The sequence below is a fragment of the Arachis hypogaea genome, chromosome 3 (assembly GCF_003086295.3).
Source record: "Arachis hypogaea cultivar Tifrunner chromosome 3, arahy.Tifrunner.gnm2.J5K5, whole genome shotgun sequence".
In the NCBI taxonomy this organism is placed as follows: domain Eukaryota; kingdom Viridiplantae; phylum Streptophyta; class Magnoliopsida; order Fabales; family Fabaceae; genus Arachis; species Arachis hypogaea.
In genome coordinates, this window is record NC_092038.1 from 49445817 (window position 1) to 49471881 (window position 26065).

At 35.7% G+C, this 26065-nt stretch overlaps 2 protein-coding genes across 2 annotated transcripts; both read right to left on the minus strand.

The window, feature by feature from the left end:
- Nucleotides 1-2409: 2409 nt before the first annotated feature.
- LOC112777134 (F-box/kelch-repeat protein At3g23880-like) lies at nt 2410-3366 on the minus strand. The gene has a single exon (XM_025821428.1). It carries the CDS (start codon nt 3364-3366, stop codon nt 2410-2412), a length of 957 nt encoding a protein of 318 aa, XP_025677213.1.
- Nucleotides 3367-5314: 1948 nt separating this feature from the next.
- On the minus strand, nt 5315-12849 carry LOC112790528 (ATP-dependent DNA helicase Q-like 3). Its single transcript, XM_072232957.1, has 18 exons — nt 12531-12849; nt 12061-12168; nt 11924-11968; nt 11739-11822; nt 11272-11412; nt 11153-11187; nt 10516-10599; nt 10009-10097; nt 9441-9593; nt 9263-9359; nt 8141-8279; nt 7885-7977; nt 7731-7796; nt 7516-7649; nt 7021-7115; nt 6790-6917; nt 6462-6565; nt 5315-5867 (listed from the first exon to the last, which is right to left on the minus strand). The coding sequence occupies exons 3-18, from the start codon at nt 11924-11926 to the stop codon at nt 5417-5419; spliced, it is 1896 nt and encodes a 631-aa protein (XP_072089058.1). The 5' UTR covers nt 11927-11968; nt 12061-12168; nt 12531-12849; the 3' UTR covers nt 5315-5416.
- Nucleotides 12850-26065: the final 13216 nt, after the last annotated feature.

The following is a 26065-nucleotide window of genomic DNA, read 5'->3' on the forward strand; positions in this document are numbered from 1 at the left end:
ATAATTTAAAAAATCTCTTAATATTATTCACATAAAAATATATTATTATTATTATTATTATTATTATTATTATTATTATTATTATTATTATTATTATTATTATTATTATTATTATTATTATTATTATTATTATTATACATACTTTTTTAAATTTTATTTAATTTTAAATTTTTACCGCATATCTTTTTAATCTATATTTTCACTTCTTTCTTCAAGTATTTATTACATATAATTTAGAGAGAATATTAATATTGTGATTAATAATTAGAATTAAAATTTAATTATTTAAAAAAATTAATTTTGGATTAATTTTATAATTATTAGTATAAATTTGTTTTATACTAATATCTAATTATATATATATATATATATAATAACAAGTATAAAAATAATTATTTTTATTTGTCTAATAGATTTAACACCTGATTAAATGTAAAAATATACGCATTAAATTTTTTTAAATTTTAGATAATGAATAAAATTAATTATTAGTAAAAGATTAAACTCTTTCACATGAAAATAATAATTAAAAAGATTATTATTTAATTTTTTTTATCTCCGAAGACTGTGATCTTATTAACCGACAAGGAATTTTGTCCCCTACAATCTTTTTATAGAAGTAATTTGATTTTATAAATCTTTTCTGCGATAATCTAGAATTTCAGGAGAAAAAATCGATGTAACTTCAAAAGATTTATATTTTGGTAATGTTATTACGGACAAAAACACTAATGTATATAAAAAGTTTTACCCAAAATTAAAGTGATCTGCGTGCAAATTAATAAATAAGATTACTTCAAACTTTACAGAACAAAACGAGGAAACACCCAAGCTTAAAGTAATCTGTGATCCAACAATAATAAGTAGCCAAAATAAGGAAACATCCAAAATAATCACAATGACCTGAACTTTTTCCTATGCCTACATGAAATGGCAAGCAGTTAAAATAACTTAGAGAACAAAAAACTGCACAAGCATAACTCTGAAAAGGAATTGAGTTTTAATAGGGTTGAAATTTAAAAAGTTAAATCATACTCTACTATCTACCACAATAATGCAATAAGCAAACACTTACATAAACAGATTGGGTGCTAATATTGCAATTCACATCAAAACAGATTCAGTGTCAATATCCTAACTCACAACAAAACTTCATTATATTATAATTTGCAAATACTAGCTCACTTTTTCATGACATTATCTTGAATAAATTCAAAATAAATTCACCCAACAACATATTTAGAACCAAAATTAGCATGATGAATGAACAGGAACAACAGTTAGTCAAACTAAGGGAACACCAAAAGTATTTACGGCACCCTGATTTTCTGTATCCTTAAATGAAATGCAAGGGTTTAATTGCATGAAGAATTTATAGAAGTCAACCGTTGACAAGCAACTTAATTGCAAGCCAGAACCAAGGATTGCCCATAATCTTTTGCATACGTGACACTGGATATCTCGTCATACAGAACATCATTACTAAGATTAAAAATATTGCTCTTGATCTCCAATATAACAAGATATTGTCATAAAATGTCTAGTTGACCATAAGATATGATAGCACCAGTGGAAATCATGAAAACAAGTAAATATTTTAAAGGAACTAATAACATTGGCAAAGGAATTACCACACATATATATCACCTAATAACTGCTTCTAGTTCTATAAAATTTTGGTTCTTAATCTTCACTGCTTACATTCCTATGCTTGCAGTGACATGCTACACATGCTGTATCATCTAAAGTTCTCAACATTACAGTTGCAACATGCTAAGATCTAATCACTATAACTACTACTAGTAGGAATTACTATTCTTGTATCCAAGCCATATGATTCAAGCTCTATTGCACTCTTCTGGTCTATCTTTGAAATAATTGGTGTCACATTTTCCAGACCCTGCGGTAGAAATTGTTGTTTATATTTCGATTGACAACTAAGTTCGTAATTTATAACTTGCATATACGCTCTTATTTTTCCATTCACTTCTTCCACAATGAAAGTTTTGCAAGCTATTAATATATATTTTAAGATCATTTTATGATCTTAAGTACATCTAACTTTTCTAGTGGCAAAAAAATTTCATTAGTCAATATTTCATCATCTTTTCTTCGTATTAACTATCTCACAGCAACAAAATTAAGAATACACATAGTTACCATCCTATTAGACATGTATATAACAATCTAAGAAAGCAATATTATTTTAGTTGCTATCCTATCAGAATTTTATGCACTTTGTATATATAAAGTTTGCAGCCAAAATAAAAGTGATCCGTCTACAAAATTGGATCCAACAACAAAAATAATCACAATGACCTGAACTTTGCTGGGCCTACATGAAATATAAGGATTTAAAATAACAGAACAAAAAGCTGCAGAAGCAAAACTTTGAATAGAAAACGAATTTTAACGAGGCTGAACCAAGCTCTCAACATACTCCAATGCATCAAGGTAACTATTGTTGGCCAAGATATTAATTCGTTTAACACTATTATCTCTTCGGTCATAAAAAACTTCCTCAAAATGATGCCTGCCTCTCAACATGAAGATATTTCCATTCTCAAATATAAACACTGATAATAGCCTTTCAACACCGAGATGCTGAAAACTAATCTTTAGGAATTGAGTCCAAGAATTTTCATCTCCAAACTCCTTCATTTGCCATGCAATTAAATGAGTGTTCTTGTAATCATGAAGAAGATACAGGCTATTTCCCCAAACTCCCAGAATTGGCTCTTCACGGGGGATCTCATGTATACCCTTTGGAAGCAGAATCTGTTTATGTGTATCCGATTTCAGGTCAAAAGAAACAATCATTAACATATCAAGTGTAACAGTAGCCCAATCATAATCATCTCTATGCGGGTTACGGAGACCTAGCCAATTAAGAGTGCCACCGATGAAGTGGCCATTATTTTCAACAGAAAACGGAAAAGCAGGGAAACTGTTGATCGTCTTCCAAGAACTGCCACCGAAACTATAAACTTGTGCAGTTACTGTTCCAGAAGAATCCCGAATGACCGTCACTACCTTGTAACTGTCACTTGACTCATCATACCCAAACCCAAAAGCAATTGGCAAATTGACACGTAAGCACGGCGAGTTCTCTGAAATAAACCCTATGAGAGGGTTCCATAAACGCAACCAGATATCGCAAATATCGTTGTTGGGGTGGTAAGGAGAATGGGCCACACAAACCAACCCATTGCATGAACCCGAAACCCAGTCTGCTATGTGTAGAGAGTGGCGATTCTCTTGAGCATCAAGAGCGGATGATGGATTTTGGATGAAAGATTCAACGCTACTCAACACTAAGCCCCATTTTGCTGAGCGCTTCTGTTCGCGTAAACAGGAGGATGGCATTTTTGGGTGATCGGTAAAGGTGAAGTTTGACGAAGTGAGGGTGGGAGATGATGGAGTTCCATGACTTGCACACAAGCTTCAGACGCGTGAGAGGCTTTGCAGGAACCCAAGAGAAGATCTCCATCACCAGTTCACACAAGAGGAGCGCCGCTGTTGGGTGTTGAGGCGCCATGTCCATGCCCTCAAAATACAACGAAGAACGTAAATGCAATTTCAAAGGTAGTTTTGGCATTATATGTCTCTGGTGGCTAGGTTTTAAGATGACTATGGTGGCTAAAGATTGACTAGGGAATGAAGAGATGACATGTGTGCTGTTATTGTTGTGGTAAAACGAAAAATTTGTGATTTTTAAGATTTTATTAATATGTAGGGGTGTCAAAGTAATTTCATTTTTGCGAGTGTCCTCCATCTAAGTTGTTTATGGCACAGTTAATTTTAGGGGTTGTCCAATTGCAGAACAACTTTCTTTTCTCAGCAATGAAAATGGTGAATGGCTGCGGCATGATTTTTTTATTTTGTGGTGCTGGAATTTGAAATTTTTGTATAATCATTGTGTGATTAGTTTTATGTATGTTTTGTAATCCCAACTTTGAGAATGTTGCAGAGCAGCCATTGTTGTAAGTTGTAACTTGCACAAACTAGGAGCAAGAGGTTTTTAATTTTTTTTTATTTTTGTTGTTTGGACCCGCCGGAAATACCAATAAGACAAGCCACACCAAAACAATAAGAGAAAGGCACACAAACATTAATTGAAAGAAAAAATTAAAAGAAATTGAAATGATCTTTCCACACGAGTGAAATAATTATATTCTCTCTTATTCCCACATTTTATCTGCATAGTATTTAAACAATAAAAAAAAAGTAATCTTTGAGTATATACCTAAATACCTCTTTAAGAAAGTTTACGTCAGATGTTTTTATCCCAAAAAAGTTTTATTAAGTTGAGATTTTTAAATTTTATAAAAGTTAGATTTATAAATTCTTCCTTTAAATTTATTGTTTTCACTTGGACGAATAAATTTGAATAAATTTTAAAAAATATGATAGAATGATTTATATGTTTTACTTTTATAAAATTTAAAAATTTCAATGTAATAAAATTTTTTTGATAACATTTTGAAAACAAAAGCATCCATGCAAAATCTCTCTTAAAGACCTATTTGAGTATATAATAAAATTTGTTTTAGAGAAAAACACTCTTTTAAGTCTTGTTAACACAGTCGAATAACTATTTATATACAATGCATTTAATTAATCTAACCTATAAATTATAAAATTTCACTATAACATTTTATAAAACTTAAAACTTACTTCATATTCATATGTTACCGTAACACAGATTTTACGAATAATTTTAAGTAATACAAGTAAATACGACTATTAGGTAGCGTTTGTTTTGAGGTACTAAAATAGAGATTAAGAGACTGAGATTCAGTATCATGTTTGTTGGTTCAGATACTGGTACTAAAATTTTTGTCTCTGTCCCTAAAATTTTAGTATTTCAATACCTCCAAAAAGTAGAAACACAATAGACTAAAATTTTTAGAAATTGAGACTGAAACTTTAATAACATTTTATACCTAAAATATTCTCATTTCAATTAATTAATTCCAATTTTACTCTTTGTACAAATTAAATTAGAATTTCATTCTTGTTTCAATTTCTGTCTTCCATTTTGCACCAAACAGAATACTGAGATTTATTTCAATCTCTGTCTCTTAGTCTTTGTCTCTCGATCTCAGTCTTTCTGTCTCTGTCTCTCCACCAAACGCTACATTACATATACTTATCACCGGTCCATGTAGTTTTTCTATAATGGAAAGGAACATGGATTATTTCTCTTGACAAGCTCTTTGCAAAGCTTAACCCCAACAAAAAAGCTGCTTCAAGGGTGGTTTAAAGACTCGAATGGAATTTTAACATCCATTTTCAAACAAGAGCTCGAAAATGATTGAAACCAAAATTCTAACTTTCTTTGCGACAACAATAGTTGGCATTTGACACATTTTTGTGACTATAATCAAGACCAATAGTAACTACAAGCGTCAATCTACTGTACTCTCATTTTCTTTTCTACTCTAGATGAGTTCTTTTTTGTGTCATCTAATTGGTCACCTTTTGTTTTCCTACTATTAACAAATTCATAGAACGACGGAATCTGTGGCAGCTTTGTATTAACGGAAGAACTTTCTACTGGCATGCCCCTGTCACCGCAAGGCAAAATTTCTGACTGAGCATTGCCCGAGAGTTCATTACTTGTACCTTCCTTTCCAGAATGATCTATAGCATGTGGTGGGGTGCGACCTTCAGCTTCAGGAACAGCATCCATTGATGTAGATTCCTTCATTGTGCCAAGTCGGTTCAACATATCAACAGAACTTGTCGTTGCCAGCCACCTAACCGTGCTCGCCACTTGTGAATAATAGAATGATTTGCCAGTTTTGCTATATTTCTTGTAGCATTCATCTTCAAGGAAAGATGCTGATGTCTCCAACTCAATCCTGAAAAAATGTATTGTAACTCATTTGGAACTCAAGGAATAATGCATTTAGCTTCAATATGATTTTAGGTGTAGAACAATTATAAACAGTAATAACAAAGGGAACGAGACTTATTATTGTTCCACATGCTTCCATGTACACCATCTAGTAGTTGTGTCTGTGCTTCGTAGGGAATAAATAATAATAAATATTATCATTGCTATTATGATGAAAGATTGAGTTGTGTAAATAGTTATCTGTGGCACAATAATGGTTTGATCTTTGAACAAGGTGCTTTTGCATCTCAAGTAAGTTGCCCAATTGTCATAGCAAGCAGAGGAGAAATTTGGGTAGATAGTTCTTTCTGTTGTGGCTGAGAAAGTGAGGTAAGAATGAGATCCTCTTAAGTGGGTATACTTGAAAAGTGAGAAAGTGAAGCCACTAATCACCTTTAGATCATTTTGGTAGAATTCACACACAAGGGAGCTTATTGTTCAAAGGGTGATTGATCCCCTCACTTTCTCACTTTACAACCATACCAGCATTTTAGAGGATCCGAATCCGTGAAGGTGATGTGCAAAATAACTTAAACTAGAAAGAAATTGCAAAACATACTTTAAGTTGTCAAGTCGCTGCTGAGCCTGTTTCAGAGCATTTTGTAATCTTTGCCTGCTTGATTCTCGCATTGCATCAGAAATAGCATTCTTGTCAACTTTACTCTGTTACAAAATATTAGATGAGTGGCTGTGCAGACATGAAAGACACGGGGGAGGGAAGGAGGGAAGGCTGCAATAACAACTTCTGCTAAGCTGAAGGATTGAAAATGATAACAAATTTCTTATGATAACACCGAGTTTATAACCGTGAATAAGCAAGGATTTTAGGAAAATGAGAATATACATTTTTAGTCAACAATGTAGTGTTATGTGGGTACAAGATAAACCTGTTTCTTAGCTTTCTCATTTCGATAGAAGTTTTCTTCTGCACGTTCTAACATAGCAAGCTTTTCATTTACTCCCACTCTAGAATGAAGCTTTGACTTGGTTAGGTTGTTGACAACCTCATTACCATCTGTGAACAAAAACCCAATCAATGTTATGTGATAGAATAATCTACTTACCACTCCATCCACCCTCCCCCAAGAGTGAAATAAATTTGGTACAATGCTACCAACCATCGGAGTCAGATATATCATCATCTGAGCCAATTGCTTCATCACCACGATTCCAGAATTCAGATAACTGTTCTCCGTTGATTGCATCAGAAGAACTGAAAATGGCAAGTCATGGATAAATCAATTTTATAACTAGATGAATCAACATTGTAAAGGTTATTATTATCACCAGGGCCGTTAAAAGTCAAATAGGCAATGCAGACCATACAATACTCAGATACTAGTCTGCCCATGAGAAAGGAAAATCTCATGCTAGGTCCAGCAAAGCCCCAAGCTCAAAGTCACAAATAGACTAACAAACCAATCATGGGATGTTTCTCTAACACCTGTCAATTATATTATGTATTATAATACACAGCACTGAAGACTGTCCACACCCAACATGTTTTTTTTTTTTTCTTAATCAACGTTATGTTCAACTCCTAATGCATAAGTATTTGTCTGTTTGTTTGTGGTTTTTTTTATCTTTGGCCACATGATTATAGGTTGTAGTACCTGGTGATGAAAATTCGAGAAGAACCGCCTTTCTGGCGCAGAGCAATGGCAGTTGTCAGATCCTCCAAATTTCGGGCAACTAAGTTTGGATGTCTGCAAGCATCACATGTTTTTTCACACAGGGATGCAGTAACCTGTTGTGAACAAAGTATAATTATCCAACTGAGTCAATATGAAGTGGATCACATATTACTAAGGACCATATATTTCATTACCTTCTCCCCAAAACTCTCGAGAATCCTTTTCCTACGACATCCAGATCCTTCACAATATTCAACCATCTGCATATTTTCACATAGGCTCCATTATACATAATGCATGATGCATGGACACTTTGTTGCAAAAGGCATGCAAGGATTTAGATGTCACCTGGGTAAAGTCAGCCATTGACTTTTTTGATGATTCTTCCTGTGAAGTAGATGATTGGGATTTCTTGCTTCCTGAATTTCTTAATATGAATTCCTGAGGCAGGTCAATGAGATCAGAATTACAGAAAACAAAACAACGAAACATTTTCACAGCAGGTGGAGTTGAATAGAAGTGGCACAAACAGAATATTTAAGACCCCCGCCCTCCCGCAGTTTTGCTCCTATGTGGGAAAAAAAATCAAGTTAAGAAAGCCAACCATTCTTTTGCGATCATCTACCCCGTAGTACAGCAGACTTGTACAGGGCAGTTGATCACGACCTGCTCTGCCTGACTCTTGATAAAATCCTTCCATTGACTTGGGAATATTGAAGTGGCATACAATTCTTACATCCTTTCTATCAATCCCCTGGTGAATTTGATCTTATGTGATTACAAAGAATGACGAGCGTAATAAACATCACTATATTTAACAGTAAATGGCAACTTACCATTCTGAATAAACACCAAAGGTTCAGTAACTGTGTGTAAGACAAGAGCTCCATGCAGAAGAAAGGAGGAAAAGAAAAAAAAAATACATCATAATCTTAAATAATAAGTTCTTAATATCATATTATGATGGCAACTATTTTGAGTGAACACTAAAAGCTCAGCATAGAAAGAAAAGAAAGGATATTGATCAAAATCTAAAACAAATCAAGTTGCTACTTGCTAGCCTCAGAAATCAAAATTTGATGTGAATATTTATGAACCCCTGTGGTAAGATCAGTGTCTGTTTAATACCCTCTTTTAATCATCATACTTCGAGCTGTTATGCTGTAGATGAGCTTTTGTTCAATCAAAGGAACTTTGTTTTATTCCATCAAATATTGACAGAAAATCACCATACTACATTAAATATTGCAATGAAACCAGTTATAAATGGAGAAAACAGCAGTCATCACTCATTATACTCTATAACTGCCACTAGTGGCAGACTGGCCGTTGCACCATACTATGCATGAAGTACTGTGATTTCTACATCATGTGGCAGACATGAGTGGACACACTATACAAGATAGAATTAGGAATCAATGTGGTAGAGAGAATTAGAGTTGTTCCTATAAAGGAAGGTAATAAAAAATATTTGTAGGTAATTTGTACATGTGGAAGATCTGTAGAAGCCCCGGTAAGAAGACTAGATTTGGTAGAAGTAGTCCAATAGCTAGAGGTAGAGGACGATGGATAAGACCATAGGTCAAACATTCAATGGTCAGTCGCATGTAAATATAATTTATATAGGGCACTTTAGAATAATAAAACCTACAGATTGACTGTCAATGCAAAAATGGATAGAATAACAAAAGCTTCCTAAATACAACATGCGAAATGGAAAACATACCCGAAAGCAACAGTGGCAACAACAACTTGTATTTTGGAAGAAATCCACTCATCTAACACAGACGTTCGCATTTTCTTATTCAATCCTGCATGATAAGCTGAAACAAACAGCAAAGAACATGAATACAATTTGAAGGGCAGCAATATACACACACATGCACACATAGAAAGAGAGTTACCAGCACAGGAAATGCCATTTTGGGATAGATGAGCTGACAATTCATCACACATTGAACGTTCAAGACAGTAAACTATTGCACAAACATCTCCCTTAGATTTTAATGTATTAGATAAATCGGCATAAGCATCATCCAGAAGATCTTTATATCGAACTGCATCATTAGTAAATCTAGTGAGATTTGTTTCAATTTTGAAACGGCTTCCTCCCGTGAAAAATCAGCATCACAATAGCCCAATATTTGGTGTTTGTAATTGAAAGGATATCCTCAAATATGTGTATATTTTCCTCCTACTCATTATCAACAATTTTTTTTTTATAAACAAAATAAAATACTCATTAAAATGCAATTTATTGCTTTCTTTTGTCCTCTTTGACATTTTATCTCAGTGTCAAACATATGCATGGATAAACATTTAACCCTGAGTGGACTGATTTATTATTCATGTGCCAATTATATTACATTAGATACAAGACTGTGGACTTCAAAGATTTATGGCACTTAAGAAGCATGAATGCAAAAGCTGAATTGATCTATAGAAGTAAATGATACAGCAAGCAGGACTAACCTTCATAATAGATATTAGGACGGTTAAAAGAAGATTTAAGAATTAATGGATTTTGCAAATGCAAAGACTGTACAACATCCTTCTGAACCCTACAGAAAAAATAAATAAATAAATGCCAGTATGCCACAATATGATTACAAATTGTCAGCCCTCTTCTTTAAAAAGTTGGGATAGGAAAGGAAGAGAATGCTTGCTACAAAATTATTACACAAAATGAACGGTAATGTGATTAAACAGAGCTTTTCTGCATAGCGAATATATTTCTTGCCGTATACTAGCATAAAAACCATAATTTGTACAAATAATATCTTCATATATAACACCTACCTGGAGAATAGCAATGCAAAAAATACATTGGTAATTTTTCTACCCCCCACCCCCCAGAAACAATTGAAAAGGTTGTAGAAACATGTGATTGGATTGGAAATGCATTCATGCACAAGTTTAAAATATAGTCAAAAGGTAAGAGAACAAACTTTTTTCAGGAAGAAAATTAAGAATACTCACTTAGGAGCAGCAGTAGCAGTTAGAGCTAATATTGGAACATCTGGTAGGTGGCTTCTCAACAATGAAAGTTGACGGTAACTTGGTCTATTCCCAAATAAAGAAGAAAAGGTGAATTGTATCACTAATCTATGTTTGTACACAAGAGAATGTGAGAAACTACACAAGTATACATACAATCATAAGCCCAATAAAACAGTTGATACTCTGAAGAAATTTCAAAAAGGCAAATATAACATAGAGAAAGAGTGAAATAGTTGGGCCCAATCAAGCAACTTGAGATGCTCAGAGAAATATGTGTGGGAATGGAAAAACTAACTTAATATTCATGTTAATAGTAGGACACATATACATAGAAATTACAAGATACTATGGTATTCAACAGTATTTCCATTGAAGCACAATTTAGTATTGCCAGAATCAATTTCTTGATTTAGCATTTGGAGATAAATTTCAAATTGTTCATATATGCATGTGGAATTTTGAACGGAGAAAATGAGATAACTGGATCCAATCAGGAAATGCAGTAGCGCATAGAACTTACACCTAAGCAGATGAAACATATATACCCAATGATCTAAACATGAAGAAATTCTAGCATTACAAACTCCAATTTCCTATAGTAGAATATATGACGAACCTGAAATCATGGCCCCAACTTGAGATGCAATGTGCCTGAAAATTTGGCAAAAGTGAAATTATTATAATAACTGGAAAAATCAGCTGAATCATAATTTGAAATGTTTCTTTCTTTCACACCTCATCTATGGCAATGAGACTTAGCAGCCCCCTAGCGTAAATCTTTTTCAGCTTTGGCATAAACCCCGCTGTTGCTATCAACTCTGGAGTCACATATAGCAGCCTTGTAGAGGGTTTTCCAGAATCAAGATCGTCATGAATCTTAAAACATACAACAGAACATTTCAATTTCCTAAACTTGTGAATAAGTGAGGATTTGGTTACACAGTCGTATAAATGAAATTTACCTAGATTCTTTCCCTCCCCATAAGGACAGAATCATATAAAACCAATGACATGAGAGACAATAAATCCAAAAGGGGCACAACAAAGAAGCTTGAATGTACCAAACACAATGTGCTTTAGAATCAATATAAACCAAACCCACTCTAATATAAATCTCAGGATCAGAGAATATATATATATGTAACCATCTATTCAAACTGATAGACAAAGATAAATCATTTGAAAGTATTTTATCACTTCACCTTATTTTTTGCCTCAGTTGATATTGTTGAGGAGAGAAATTCAGCACAAATACCTTTCTCTTTTAATGCCATTACTTGGTTTTCCTGACATGCAGAAAGAACAAATGAGCAAAAGCCTCAACTCAGAAATTAAATATAGCAAAAAAAATGTAAAATAAAATGGATCAAGCTGGAAATATGCCTACCATTAAGGCTGTCAACAGAACAAAAGTCAGAAATCACAATTGTGCCTAGCATGCAAAAAACAAGTGAATTACCACACAGAATTCAGCTCAACAAAGATGCAAAACTGTATATATTAGGAAATATGAACATGATTCACCTATTAAAGGACAAACAACAAGCACAATTCCTGTTTTGGCCAATGCAGGAATCTGATAACACATCGACTTGCCTCCTCCAGTAGGCATAAGACAAAAACAATCTCTTCCTGCACCAAAAGAGGGGGTGGGAAGGTAATTGGCATTCCATCAATAAGTGAAAATCCCAACTTATCCATTTTCATGATTTCAGATCATTTTTTAATTTCTTTTCTTTCATATCCAAACCGTATATCAGAGTAGGACATTGATATAAAATTTGCTTCATGTTCTTTACTTTCTTCTTTCTCTATTTGCAACCAAAACATTGTTAAAAGAAAAGGGTCAAGCTAATTTAACCAATCAAACTGAAAAGTGAGACCTATAAAAAAAAATGCAGAATTCCATTTCCTATGATTTATCAGCAACCAAACAGTAACGGAAACCAAAAATAAAAAAAAAATAAAAAGGAGAGATTTTTGCAAAAATGAACCTGAGAGAACAGCTTGAATAGCGTCCAATTGCTTGCCCCTGAAATCAGGGTACCCAAAATGCCATCGCAGAAGCTTCACCAAAGCTTCCTTGCCGCACAAAGCCTTCATCTTGTTCGCATTGCCGCTTTTTGCGTCCCTCAACGGCAATGCTGCTTTCCTCTGCATTTCAATTCCAACCTGAAGGGTGAAAAAAAACGAAAACAGAGGATGGATTAATTGATCACCTGAATTTGAAGCAAAATTGGTAAGTTCTGTATCAATAGAGGAAAAAAAAGTAGACGCCTTTTGAGTCAGGGTTTCGCGTGTGTTGCAGTGTTCGCGGGATTTTCTTTCTTGCTTCCGGTTTTCTTTTCCCTTGGCCTGCGATTTAATATTATTAAATAAGTAATAAATAAATAAATTAATTAATAAATAGGAGGCCTATTAAGTATTAACCCACAATGAAGAGGAATTACAGTGAGAGAATGAATCCTTTCAAAATTTTTTAATAATTGAAAGAGTAAAGTATTTATTATTAATTTTATAAGTAAAATTAATAAAGGTTTAGAGATAACATTTTATTCTCAATTTTTTTAATAATTGAGAGGATCCATTTCCGATATAGTACTACTATGAACTAAAGTTACAAAAATTGGTTAGTAAATTAGACCACTGATTTACAAATATTCTCCACATACAAGTGATTTATCCATACAAGTCATTTTAATCTAATTTAGCTCATGCACCTCTTAATATAATTAATTTTTCAATTTACGTGCGAATATGTAACTTCCTTTTTCGAAAAGATTTTGTTTTATTTTTCTAATTTCGTCAGTGTTTTTTACGTTCTCTGCGTTTTTCTTTCTTCCTTCGTTTTCGTGTGTTCTTTCTGCGTTCTCTTTTGTCGTTTTCGTGCGTTTTCTCTACGCTCTCTTTCTTCGTGTTTTTCGATTTTCTTTGTTCCCTTCGTTTTTAAAATCAAGCTCTGAAATCGTTTCAAAGATAATGAATGATTCAAGTTTGGATTGTCAAATGAACCAGAGTGAAGTGGATTATTGTTTTGAATTCAATGAAGTGCTTGAGGTGTGGTTCGATTCTAGTTAATATTTTCCTTAGTAGTTTATGATTATGTAGGTGAATAATATTGTGAACTTTGCTTGTGAAAATTACTGTTCATTGTTGATTGCTTGAATTGAATGTAATGTAGTAGTTCTGATGAATCTGTTGCATTTTATATCAGACTTTTGTCGGGTGAATCACCACGGTCAGTCAACACTTCTGGGATGCGCTTTGATGAAAAACGAGGATACTTAATCATTCAAATGGTTATTTGATTGTTGGCTTCGTTGCATGGGAGAAAATGCTCCGAAAGTCATTTTTACCGATCAATGCGCATCGATGCAAAGGGCTATCGAGGCTTGTATACCCACAACGATTTACCGATGGTGCATTTGGCACATCATGAAGAAGCTTTCAAGCAAATTAAATGGCTACAAGAGATATGAAGAAATCGAACACGAGATGAGTCATGTTGTTTGGAACTCTCTTACAAAAGAATCATTTGATAGGAATTGGAATGATTTTCTGATGAAGTACGGTCTTGGGGACAACAAGTGGCTTTAGGTAATGTTGCTTTTTAAATCTACAGCAGAGGTGTACATTACATGTTTTTCGGTGTATCTTAGTTCTGATTTAGGTATTTTTTCAGAGATTTTCAAAGCTCGTCATTTATGGATTCCAGTTTATCTCGATCACCACTTCTAGGTTGGGATGAGAAGCACACAAAGGAGTGAGAGCATGCATGCTTTTTTTAACAAGTTCATTATGCAAAACAGCTCACTTATCCAATTCATCAAATAGTACGATAATTTCCTATGAAGTAGGGAGCAGAGAGAGAGAGAGAAAGAGAATCAGATGCTGCAGATTTTCATACCATCATACTGTGTACAACAAAATTCTCAATAGAACCTCAATTTTAACAGGTGTATACTCAAGAGAAGTTCAGGAAAGTCCAAGCACAATTCAAAGGAAATGTGAATTATATAACAAGATCAACAGACTCTGCTCTAGGCTATACGATTTACGAAGTTATAGAACAAATTTCAAACTCAATATTCAACAAGTTTGCGGTTACATACGATAGTGTAGCAACTGAAGTAAAATGCCAGTGCTTATTATTCGAGACAAGAGGGATATTGTGTCGTCACTCTTTGAGCACGTTAAGTTTTGAGTGAGTAAACAAAGTGCCACCGAGATATATATTGGAATGCTGGAGCAAGAACGTAAAGAGGAGGCACACACACATCAAGAGCAGCCATGACGACCCTCTTTTGGGACCAACAAGTAAGAGATTTGACGATTTGGTATTTCGGTCACAAAATATATGTGAATTTGCATCAGAATTTGAGCAGTTGACTGCCATTTTGCACCGCGCTTACGATAATGCCATGGTTGAGATGTAAGAACACAAAACCAAAAGCAACAGAAAATATTCGTTATCTCACGAAGATGTTAACTTGGAAGGGGTGAGAACAAGAGGATGTCCCAAAAATAAATTAGGTTCAAAGACAGAAAAACAGATTGCAAATGCTTTAAAGAAAAAGAAAACAAAAGCTCTAACCGAGGTAAAAGTGATGTTCTTTAAATATGGGATAATTGAGTTGATTTTTGTTAATAGTTTTGCTAATATGTGAGTTTATTTTTTGCAGTTGAACCTTTTTTATGGTGGATCAGTGGTACAATCAAATTCGAACCAATATCATCAATATGTTATGAATTACCAGTTCAGAGATTCAGTAGCATAGGATATATTTTAGGGTGTAAAGTGACACTATTTTGGTGTAGGAATGAACATTTTTAGGTGTATTCTACATGATCTTGTTTTTGATATTTTCTTTGTTCTTTTAGATTTTGAGATGTTGTTGTTTGTGTTGGAAATTAGTGCATTGAACTATCTGAAGGGATTTGTTTGTTTTAAATTTACAATACATATACAATTCAATACTTAAGGAGGCTAGCAATTCAAATTTCTGAATTCTCATAACTCCTGGTTAGATATTCTAGGGAAATAAGTAAGCACGCAATTCTGGTGTATTCCAGTTATTTTTCGGTGTATTATAAAAGGAATTCGGCGTATTAGTATATTTGATCTTGTTTCCCTTTATTTTTTGAACTTATAATTAATAACTTTTGAATACAGCACAGACAACTTCATAGAAGTTTATTTATACAAATAAAATTTATAATAATATTGGATTAAATATTTACAAACTATACAAAAAGTATGTGTTCAAACTATTCACAACTATTCACAAAGTACACAAGATTCAAACTATTCACTATCAATATCTTCTGGATGTAATTGACAATATGGACTCAACAATGCTGCAAACGGCTTGGACAATCTGATTGCTTCACTTTCCTTAATGGCTCTATTTGTAACAGCCCAGATCACCCACTAGTACGATATTGTCCGCTTTGGCACACAAAGTCTTACGGTTTTGCCTTTGACAATAGGGATGATAGTCGAAACCCCCCACACTCACTCGTCAAAATACGTCATGCTAGGGAGAGGTATCCACACCCTTATAAGGCATGCTTTGTTTTCCTCCCCAATCGATGTGAGACCTTACAATCCACCCCTCTAAGGGAGCCCAGCACCCTCGCTGGCACATCGATCCGGGCTCCGGCACTGATACCATCTGTAACATCCCAGACCACCGCTAGCACGATCTTGTCCGCTTTGGCATACAAAGCCTCACATTTTTGCCTTTGACGATAGGGATGATAGCCGAAGCCCCCCACACTCACTCGTCAAAACACGTCATGCTAGGGAGAGGTATCCACACCCATATAAGGCATGCTTCGTTCCCCTCCCCAACCGATGTGGGACCTTACACTATCTCTTAGTTGATTCATCTCATAAAATAGAATCAGCAAAGCATATTCGACTTTGAAATGATCTACCTCCGCCTATAGTTTAAAGAAACTTCTTTTACCAAACTTCGTTAATTTAGTAAAGTAATATAGAATTATCTACTTTTAGACATAGTTAGCTGCGTCCAATTCTCCCCGTCATATTTGCCATTTCTAATGTTTTCCAGTTTGATTATCTTGAGCCATTTCACTACATAAATCGTACAATCGTAGGTAAAAACAAAAATAAATTAGCAAAATAAAATAGGACAGTAAGAGCAAACACAAAATTTCTCAGAGAGAAAGATTTATACCTCATTTGTTGGCCCGCAATATTGACATATGGCGGTTCAATTTGATCATCCCTTTTACTGAGAGGTTGTCCTCTGGCAAATACCCTCATTTTAGAAATCATGTGTCCCTAAAAATAAAAAAAGTAAAATATAAGAAAGACTACATTTTAAAACTCATTATACCCAAATGGTCCAATAATACACCTTATTTTAAACAATACTACACCCAATTCTTATATTGCTAACAACAGACAAAAACCAAAAAATTTATAGAGAAAATAGAATCAACTTACAACTAATCTATAAAGTTTTATTCTTGATTCTGAGGGACACTTCTTGTGATATGGGTCAAGGACACGAAATTTCTTATTTTTAGTATCTGCCATCCATATCCACCAATATTCCCCCGTAGCAAATTGGGATAAATATCTAAAGTTTGGCCAGATGAAACAATGTTTTAGTTTAATTGGCACCTAACGAAAGAATTGTGATAAGAAGTTTTAGAAACAAAAACTTACATATGGATGGGATGCAAACTTTTTCATGTCCAAATAAGGGATGAACATTTTGTAGTCTTGGATGTCGAAGGGCTTTTTTGTTTCCCCCCTCATGATTCCCCAAAGCTAGGGGTGGCGAGCGGGGAAGCCCGCCCTGCCCTGCCACATCCCGCCTCGTCCTGCTCTGCTAAAATTCCGCCTTTTGGCGGACTGGTCTACCCCACCCCACCTAATTAGGCGGTCCTAAAATCTCACCCTGTCTCGCTTAACAGCGAGTTGGCAGATTGGCAGGCCAAGCCTGCCAAATCTTTTTTTTACTATTAAGTATTAAATAATATATATTATTTCACAACTATTTTAATAAATTTATAATTTATAAAGACATAAAGAAATTATAATTTTTAAATTCACAAATATTAAAGTCTTTATAATTATAAATATGTAATAAACATAATCATAAACCAAGTTTTTTAAACAAAATAATAAAATCAACATTGTCTAAAGTAAAATAAATATTATCCAAAACATATAATTAAACATCTACAAGTTTAGAACATAATCAATCAGATGTAAAATATAATCCAAAACATTAAATTAGAACATCTTCTAAAAAACCATGAGCCCGGAGGGAAAGCCCGCGCCGTCCCACCAAATCCCGTGATTTAAGCGGTGTGGGTTAGGTGGGCTTTTGATGTGTGGCGGTCATAATTTTCCAGCCCAACCCGTCTTTTTTGGCGAGTTATGCGGGCCAGACTGGTGGGTTTAGGCTCGTTTGCCACCTCTACCCAAAGGCATATTTGGTGCACGAAATTGCAATCACACTTTTGCAATCCCGCACAACTAACCAGCAAGTGCACTGGGTCGTCCAAGTAATACCTTACGTGAGTAAGGGTCGATCCCACGAAGATTGTCGGCTTGAAGCAAGCTATGGTTATCTTGTAAATCTTAGTCAGGATATCAGAAATTATCAGGATTGATTGTGAAGAGGAAAAGAACATGAAATAAGTACTTGTTTTGCAGTGATGGAGAATAGGTTGAGGTTTTGGAGATGCTCCATCTTCTGAATCTCTGCTTTCCTACTGTCTTCTTCTTCAAGCACGCAAGGCTCCTTCCATGGCAAGCTGTATGCAAGGGTTTCACCGTTGTCAGTGGCTACCTCCCATCCTCTCAGTGGAAATGTTCAACGCACCCTGTCACGGCACGGCTATCCATCTATCGGTTCTCGATCAGACCGGAATAGAATCCAGTGATTCTTTTGCGTCTGTCACTAACGCCCCGCCCTCAGGAGTTTGAAGCTCGTCACAGTCATTCAGTCATCGAATCCTACTCAGAATACCACAGACAAGGTTTAGACCTTCCGGATTCTCTTGAATGCCGCCATCAGTTCTAGCTTATACCACGAAGATTCCGGTTAAAGAATCCAAGAAATATCTACTTAATCTAAGGTAGAACGGAGGTGGTTGTCAGGCACACGTTCATAGTTGAGAATATGATGAGTGTCACGGATCATCACATTCATCCGGGTTAAGAACAAGTGATATCTTAGAATGGAAGCAAGCATGATTGAATGAAAAACAGTAGTAATTGCATTAATCCATCAAGACACAGCAGAGCTCCTCACCCCCAACCATGGGGTTTAGAGACTCATGCTGTGGAAGGTACACAAAGAAACGTGTAAAGTGTCATGAGGTACTGATACAATGTCAAAAGATCCTATTAATAGTAAACTAGTAACCTAGGGTATACAGAAATGAGTAAATGACGTAAAAATCCACTTCTGGGTCCACTTGGTGTGTGCTTGGACTGAGCATTGAAGCATTTTCGTGTAGAGACCTTTTCTGGAGTTAAACGCCAGCTTTTATGCCAGTTTGGGCGTTTAACTCCAAGTTTTATGCCAGTTCCAGCGTTAAACGCTGGAATTTCTGAGGCTGTTTTGCCACGCCGGTTTGGGCCATCAAATCTCGGGCAAAGTATGGACTATTATACATTGCTGGAAAGCCCAGGATGTCTACTTTCTAATGCCGTTGAGAGCGCGCCAATTGGGCTTCTGTAGCTCCAGAAAATCCACTTCGAGTGCAGGAAGGTCAGAATCCAACAGCATCTGCAGTCCTTTTCAGTCTCTGAATCAGATTTTTGCTCAGAACCCTCAATTTCAGCCAGAAAATACCTGAAATCACAGAAAAACACACAGACTCATAGTAAAGTCCAGAAAAGTGAATTTTAACTAAAAACTAATAAAAATATACTAAAAACTAACTAGATCATACTAAAAACATACTAAAAACAATGCCAAAAAGCGTATAAATTATCCGCTCATCAATATTCTGCAGAATTTGTATAACACCGAAAGAAATAGTTACTACACATAATATATTACCTAAATACGCCAAAATTTGAGCTTAATACACCTTACTACAATATTAGGGGGAGACAGTAAACTTGTTCTTTAAATCTTTTAATTCTCTTTTGTTGAGAATTAGACACATTGTAATCACAATATAGAAAAACAGAACACTCAAAGTAACTACATACATATGGCAGTCACAAGTCATAATAAAATCATTAATATTATTCTAAAATTATCTCAGCTTCAATATATGTACTGGCTTTTAAAGACGCAAAGTGGTCTTTTGTTATTTCTATTAGTTGTTGATCATTGAGGATGCAGATTGTCTCCCATTCATTAGTGCTTCCATAGTCATTAGTCTTCATATTTGTAGCCAAGAGGAAGCACTTTTCTTTGAGGTCGCTCGACACTTTACTCTGCCTCGCAAGAGTTTCAAAGTTTTCAACAAAGCACTCGGCGGACTGCACCTTTTGGAGCGAAGGACTTCTATCCTCAGCAAAATTTATGGCCGCTGCAACCCCAGTGTTTACAACCTACTCCACCAGCTCCTTTAAATCTTTAACCAATATCGGGCTCTCTTGACTTTTTCCCTTTTCAAACGCCAGTCTCCTGATAAATCCCAATTTTATGGTTTATTTTGTGTTAAATTTGATGGGTTTTATCAATTCTTTTCACACTTATTCATGTAAATTACATGTTTTTATGATTCATTCCTAATTATGCTTCATAATTCAAAACATGGTTCTTAGACCTTAAAAATGCTAAATTTTAATCCTTTCCTATTACCATTCGATGCCGTGATGCGTTTGTTAAGTGATTTCAAGATCTATAGGGCAAGAATTGCTTGGAGAATGGAAAGGAAGCATGCAAAAGTGGAAGGAACATGAGGAATAGAAGCTGTGAGAGGCTAGTTCCCATGCGCACGCGTGGCTTTTGCGTACGTGTGATAATTGCGAAGTTCGACCGACGCACACGCGTGACTTGTGAAGAGTTCAGCCGACGCGCACGCATGACTGACGCATACGCGTGACGTTCAGCACGTGACTCATTTATGGAAAACATGGTTTGGGACTTCTGAGCTTCTCCAGGCCCAAATCCAACTTGATTCTGATTGGGAAAAGGCCAAAAAATTGAAGGGGGGAAGGGGGCAATCAAGCATACATCATTAGACCTAATTTTAGCTAGTTTTTGTTCTTTATTTTCTAGAGAGAGAAACTCTTACTTCTCTCTAGGTTTAGTGTCTTTTGATAATTTCTTGTTTGAATTTATGAATTGGAGCTTGTTAATTCTAGTTTTATTGTCCTTGTTTTAGTTTCTCTAGTTATAATTTTACTTAGATCTTGTGTTAGAATTGTGTTCTTCTCCTTATTTTCCCTTTTATTTCTCATTTTGTGAACCTTGTTAATTTTGAATTCTCATTAATGGATGGATGTTTTCATGTTTTATATTCTTAGTTGAGTTAATATTATTGTTAATTGTAAGTTGGTAGTTTTAATTTCTATTTGATTTTGCAATTTAGCTATGTCTTTAATTATTGTCTACCAAGTGTTTGACAAAATATTTTCATTAGTTATGGAGTAGTTTTCTACACTCTTGATCTAGGCTAAAGGAATTGAGTGATCTTGAGTCATTGGGTCTAATTAGATTGGTGATTTGGGAACCCTTGTTTGTCAATTTGATACCTATTAACACTAGCCTACTACTAAGTCAATTAGTAGCTAGGTTGGGACTTATGGGTTGATGTCGATCAAGCCTATTTGACATACTTCAAGCATAGAGGTAAACTTGATGGGATTGGTCCCTCACAATTGTTAATATATGGTTATTAGACATGGACGGTGGTCTCAATTCTTATGCTTTAGCCAAGAGTACTTTTTTAATTCATATTTGAAAACCCAAAATTCTAATTACTTAATTCTTGTTTTAGTTAGCTCTAGAATAGAATTAGATTTATATAATATCTTGCTAGATTGTCATTTACTTAGATCTTGCTTTAATTGTCTTGATTTAATTTCTTGCAATTTAAGTTTCTTGCATATTAAGTTTTGCTAGTTTAATTTCCTGCTTATGTCTTTCAACCCTGAATTTCTAACCAACCTTGATACACACACTTGTCCATTCTCTTGAGGACGTCCCAGGAGTAATACTCTCAGTTGAATTTTACTGGGTTGAACTTGTGACAACCATATTAAACTTTGATTGAGAGTTAGTTGTCGGTTTGTAACTATACTTGCAATGAGTTTTTCATTGATAAATTCTAGACCGACGATTAACCTCCATCAAGTTTTTGGCGCCGTTGCCGGAGAATGGTTGCAATGTGTATCTTAATGTTAGTTATGTGAATATGAAGATAGTGTACATAGTTTACTTGCTTTAGTTTGTTTTTTTTAGGTCTTTTTAATGCATGAGCTTATGGTTTCCAAGTTGAATGACTTGGTCACAATCGGATGCTACTTTAGCCGAATTTGATCCTGAACTTGAAAGAACTTTACTTCACATTCAGCAAGCTAGACGTCGGTTGGATTGTATGGCTAGTGCATCGGCCTCTTTTGAGGAACCTTCTGACACACTAGTCCAATCCGAGAGCGATTTAGAATCCTCATTCAACGAAGGAACTTCTTATTCCTCTGTTAGGACTGTTGACATATCCTTGAGTATTGCAGGTGATAATCATATGGCGGAACCTCGAATGATCACCTTGCATGAGCAAGGGGAACAAATCTTGTTCTTCAACCACTGCAAGCATGGTATCCAAATTTAGATCCTAATTTTGAATTGGAGAATAGCTTGATCAATTTGTTGCCTAAGTATCATGGATTATTGGGCCAAGACCCCATTAGACACTTGAGGAATTTCCAAGTGACTTGTTCTACTACTAGGAGGCATGGCTCCGATAAAGTTGTTGTTATGGTCTTTGCTTTTCCTTTCTCTCTTGAAGGGCAAGCAAATGAGTGGTTTTACTCTCAACCCGACGAAGTGGTGACCGATTGGGATTTATTAAGAAGGCAATTCTTGGACAAGTTCTTCCCTTAGAAAAGAACTTATTATATCCGGAAGGAGATTTTTGTCATTATGCAAAGGGACCAAGAGACACTCTATGAGTATTGGACTAGATTCAAGAGATTGTTGGAGTATTGTCCCTATCATAGGATGGATGATCCTTTACTCATTAACTACTTTAGTGGAGGCCTTTGTGCTCAAGACAAAAGGCTTCTTGATGCATCAAGTGGTGGCTCTCTTGTTAAATACTAGACGGCGGATGAGGCATGGAAATTGATTAATGATGTCACCGAAGCTACTCAACATGCTAGAGTGAGAAACAATCCTCCAAAGAGTGTGACAGAAGTGTCTTCTTCCTATTCGGCTTTGACCAAGGTGCTTGGGGAGATGACCACTCTTCTCAAGGAGATTCATCAAGGACAAAAATCATCATCATCAATCCAAGCCATTCAAGCCCCCACCTCAAATTCTATAAATTGAGGGACCTCAAAGGGTGTGTGGTATGTGCTCTTGCACTTCACACTACACCAATCAATGCCCTCAAATTCAAGGCAACTACACTTATGTGGTAGCTAACCCTTACAATAATCGTTCTTCCTACCATCCTCAAAATCAAGGAAATTACTCTTATGGTAATTACAATCAACGATGGCGGGATAACTCTCAAGGTAACAACTACAATCAAAGATGAAATTAAGGGTCACCCAATCCTCCTTTTCAATACCAAAATAATTACCAATCTTTTTCTCAACCACCATTCAACAACAACTCATACCAAGGCAATCAGAATCACCAAAGCCAACCCAACAATCAAAGATACCAACCACCCCATCAAAGGCAACAAGCCCTTACCAACTAACCTTCTTCTTCTTCCATAACCCAACCATCTATTGAAGAATCGCTTCGTCCATTCCTCCAAGAACAAGAAAGAATCCGATTTATGGTGGAGAGACAAGAAACCCAAATGTCCTCTATAACCGAGATACATTCTAGAATGTCATTGCCCCCTCCTACCAATGCTACCAACACCTCCTAAACTTCTAGCTCTTCTAGCCTTCCTTCTTAACCTATTCCGAACTCAAGGGATAACATCAATGCAATTACCTTGAGGAGCGGTTCAACACTTGAAGAAGTTAAGCCCAAGCCTATCAATTTGGCGGAGGATGTTCCTAATGTAGAGGTTGATGAAATAATGGAGTTGAATGAAGATGAAAATGAGGAAGTTGCAAAGGAAGAAGAAGAATAATTGAAGGCCAAAGAACCAAAGAAGAAGAACAACTTAGAGGAACAAATTCCTATACCTTTTCCAACGGTAACCAAGAAGGCCAAAAAGCATGAGGAGCTTGATCCTAATATGGTGCAAATTTTCAAGAATGTCGCTATTCCACTCTTTGATGCCATACATCAAGTTTCGAAGTATGCTAATTTCCTTAAGGATGTGTGTACTCACAAAGAGAAAATTTGTGGACTAGGGATGGATCTATTAGGTAATTCTATTTCTTTTGTGATAGACAACTTTCCTGAAAAATATAGTGATCCCGGTCCTTGCTTGGTATCTTGTATGATTGGTGGGATTCAACTTAAGGATTGCATGTGAGACTTGGGGTCATGTGTGAGTATCATGTCACTCTCGGTTTATGAGAAGTTGAACCTTGCACTGTTGAAGTGATTCGGGGCTAGGTTTATGTTAGCAGATAAGAGTATAATTTCAGTTCTGGGTATTGCTGAGAATGTGTTGGTGAGAATTCAGGACTTAATTTTTCCAGTGGATTTCTATATCCTAAAAACACCTTCCATTAACTTGGATAGACCATCCTCCATCTTACTTGGGAGGCCATTCTTGAAGACATCCTGATTTAAACTAGACGCATTTTCTGGGGACTGAAGTTTAAATTGGAGAAAACCATGAGACAACCCCTAGAGGTACATTTCATTTTTTGTTGTGACATCGTTGAAGATGATATAGTTGAAGTCCACTCTAGAAGTGATGATGAGATAAGTGTCAGTAAAGGCTTGAGTGTAAAAGGACTTGGCAAAGAAGAGGAAAATAATCCACAATTTTCATGCATCAAGAAAATAAGGCACCCAATCATGGTTGAACTGACAAGTGGAAGCATCTTTCCTTCAACGATGCATCCAAGGGCATCAATAAGGATGAGATGGATGTCCTTGAGGATGTCCCAAAGAGTCGAACATAAGCTCATGACCGTCCAACCTAAGGATGTTAAAGAAAAGTACTAGGTGGGAGACACCCCACCATGGTATGATCTTCCTTGTCTATAGCTTCCTTCACTTAGTTTTAGATTCTTTGATTGATTTTCTTGAGTTTTCTCAGTTAGATTTGAGTTATGATTATTTTAGGAGACTTTCTTTGTTGTTAGCTTGGTTAGTCTAGCTATTTTGGTTAATACCATTGGATTATAGGTGTCTTTGTGCTGTATTGCTTGTATGGAGGCTAAAATTGTGATATGATTACTGATCATATCACGCATACGCGTGACCCCCAAAAATTTACTATGCGAGAATGGTGCGTGGATGATGCTACCGCATGGCCTGTATAGTGAGTTGTGTTGGGGCCATGCGGGAAGGGTGATATGGGCATGGGCACTGGTCACACGTACGCGTGACTCACGCGTACGCGTCGACGCCCAAATTCTGATGATGCCCAACCTATGCTGAAACCATGCTACAGCACAACCTGAATAGTGAGTTGTACCAGGACCGTGCTGCTGTGATGCGAGGCACACAACCCCTCCCATGCGTACGCGTCGCCCCATGTACCTGGATCATGAAATTTTTGTGCTGGGGTTGTGCTACCACATGGTCCAAACAAAGAGTTGTGCTGGGACCATGTGGGTACTGTGCGAAGGGCACGATCACCCCTCACGCGTATGCGTGACTGATGCATATGTGTCACCTTTATTTTTCTGCTACTCACGTGTCGCATTGCGATTCAACTTACAGGAGCGTGCTGCCCTGTTTCTTTCCTTCTCTTCTTCTTGTTTCTTTCTTTCTTTCTTCTTCTCCTTCCTTTTCCTTACCATTCCCTCTCCTCCTCTAACTCTGGCAACAACTACCGGCGATCGCCACCTCTGACGGTCCCACCTCCTCTCTTTTTCTCCTCTTCTCATTTTTCTTATCCTATTCTTACTTCCTCTTACCTTCATCTTCTTCTCCTTCTTTTCAAGGTTTCACTTCTCAATCTCTCTTACTCTCTAATTTTCTTTTGTTTGTTGCATTTAAATGCTTTGATTATTCTTAGTTGCATTTTAGTTTTGTTATTTATAGCTTACTCTTAGTTCTTTTTCTTCTTCTTGTATGCTTGCATTGGTGTTGGAGTTTCACGTTCAATTTTTGTGAGTTGATGGATTGTTTTGGTGCCTCTTGACTTATTTTATATTGTTTGGTGTTGTTATGGTGTTTGGTATTTTACTTTGGGTGGAATATATGCTTGGTTTTGTCAATTTGCTTGTTGTTTAAAACATGCACACCAAATGTTTGTG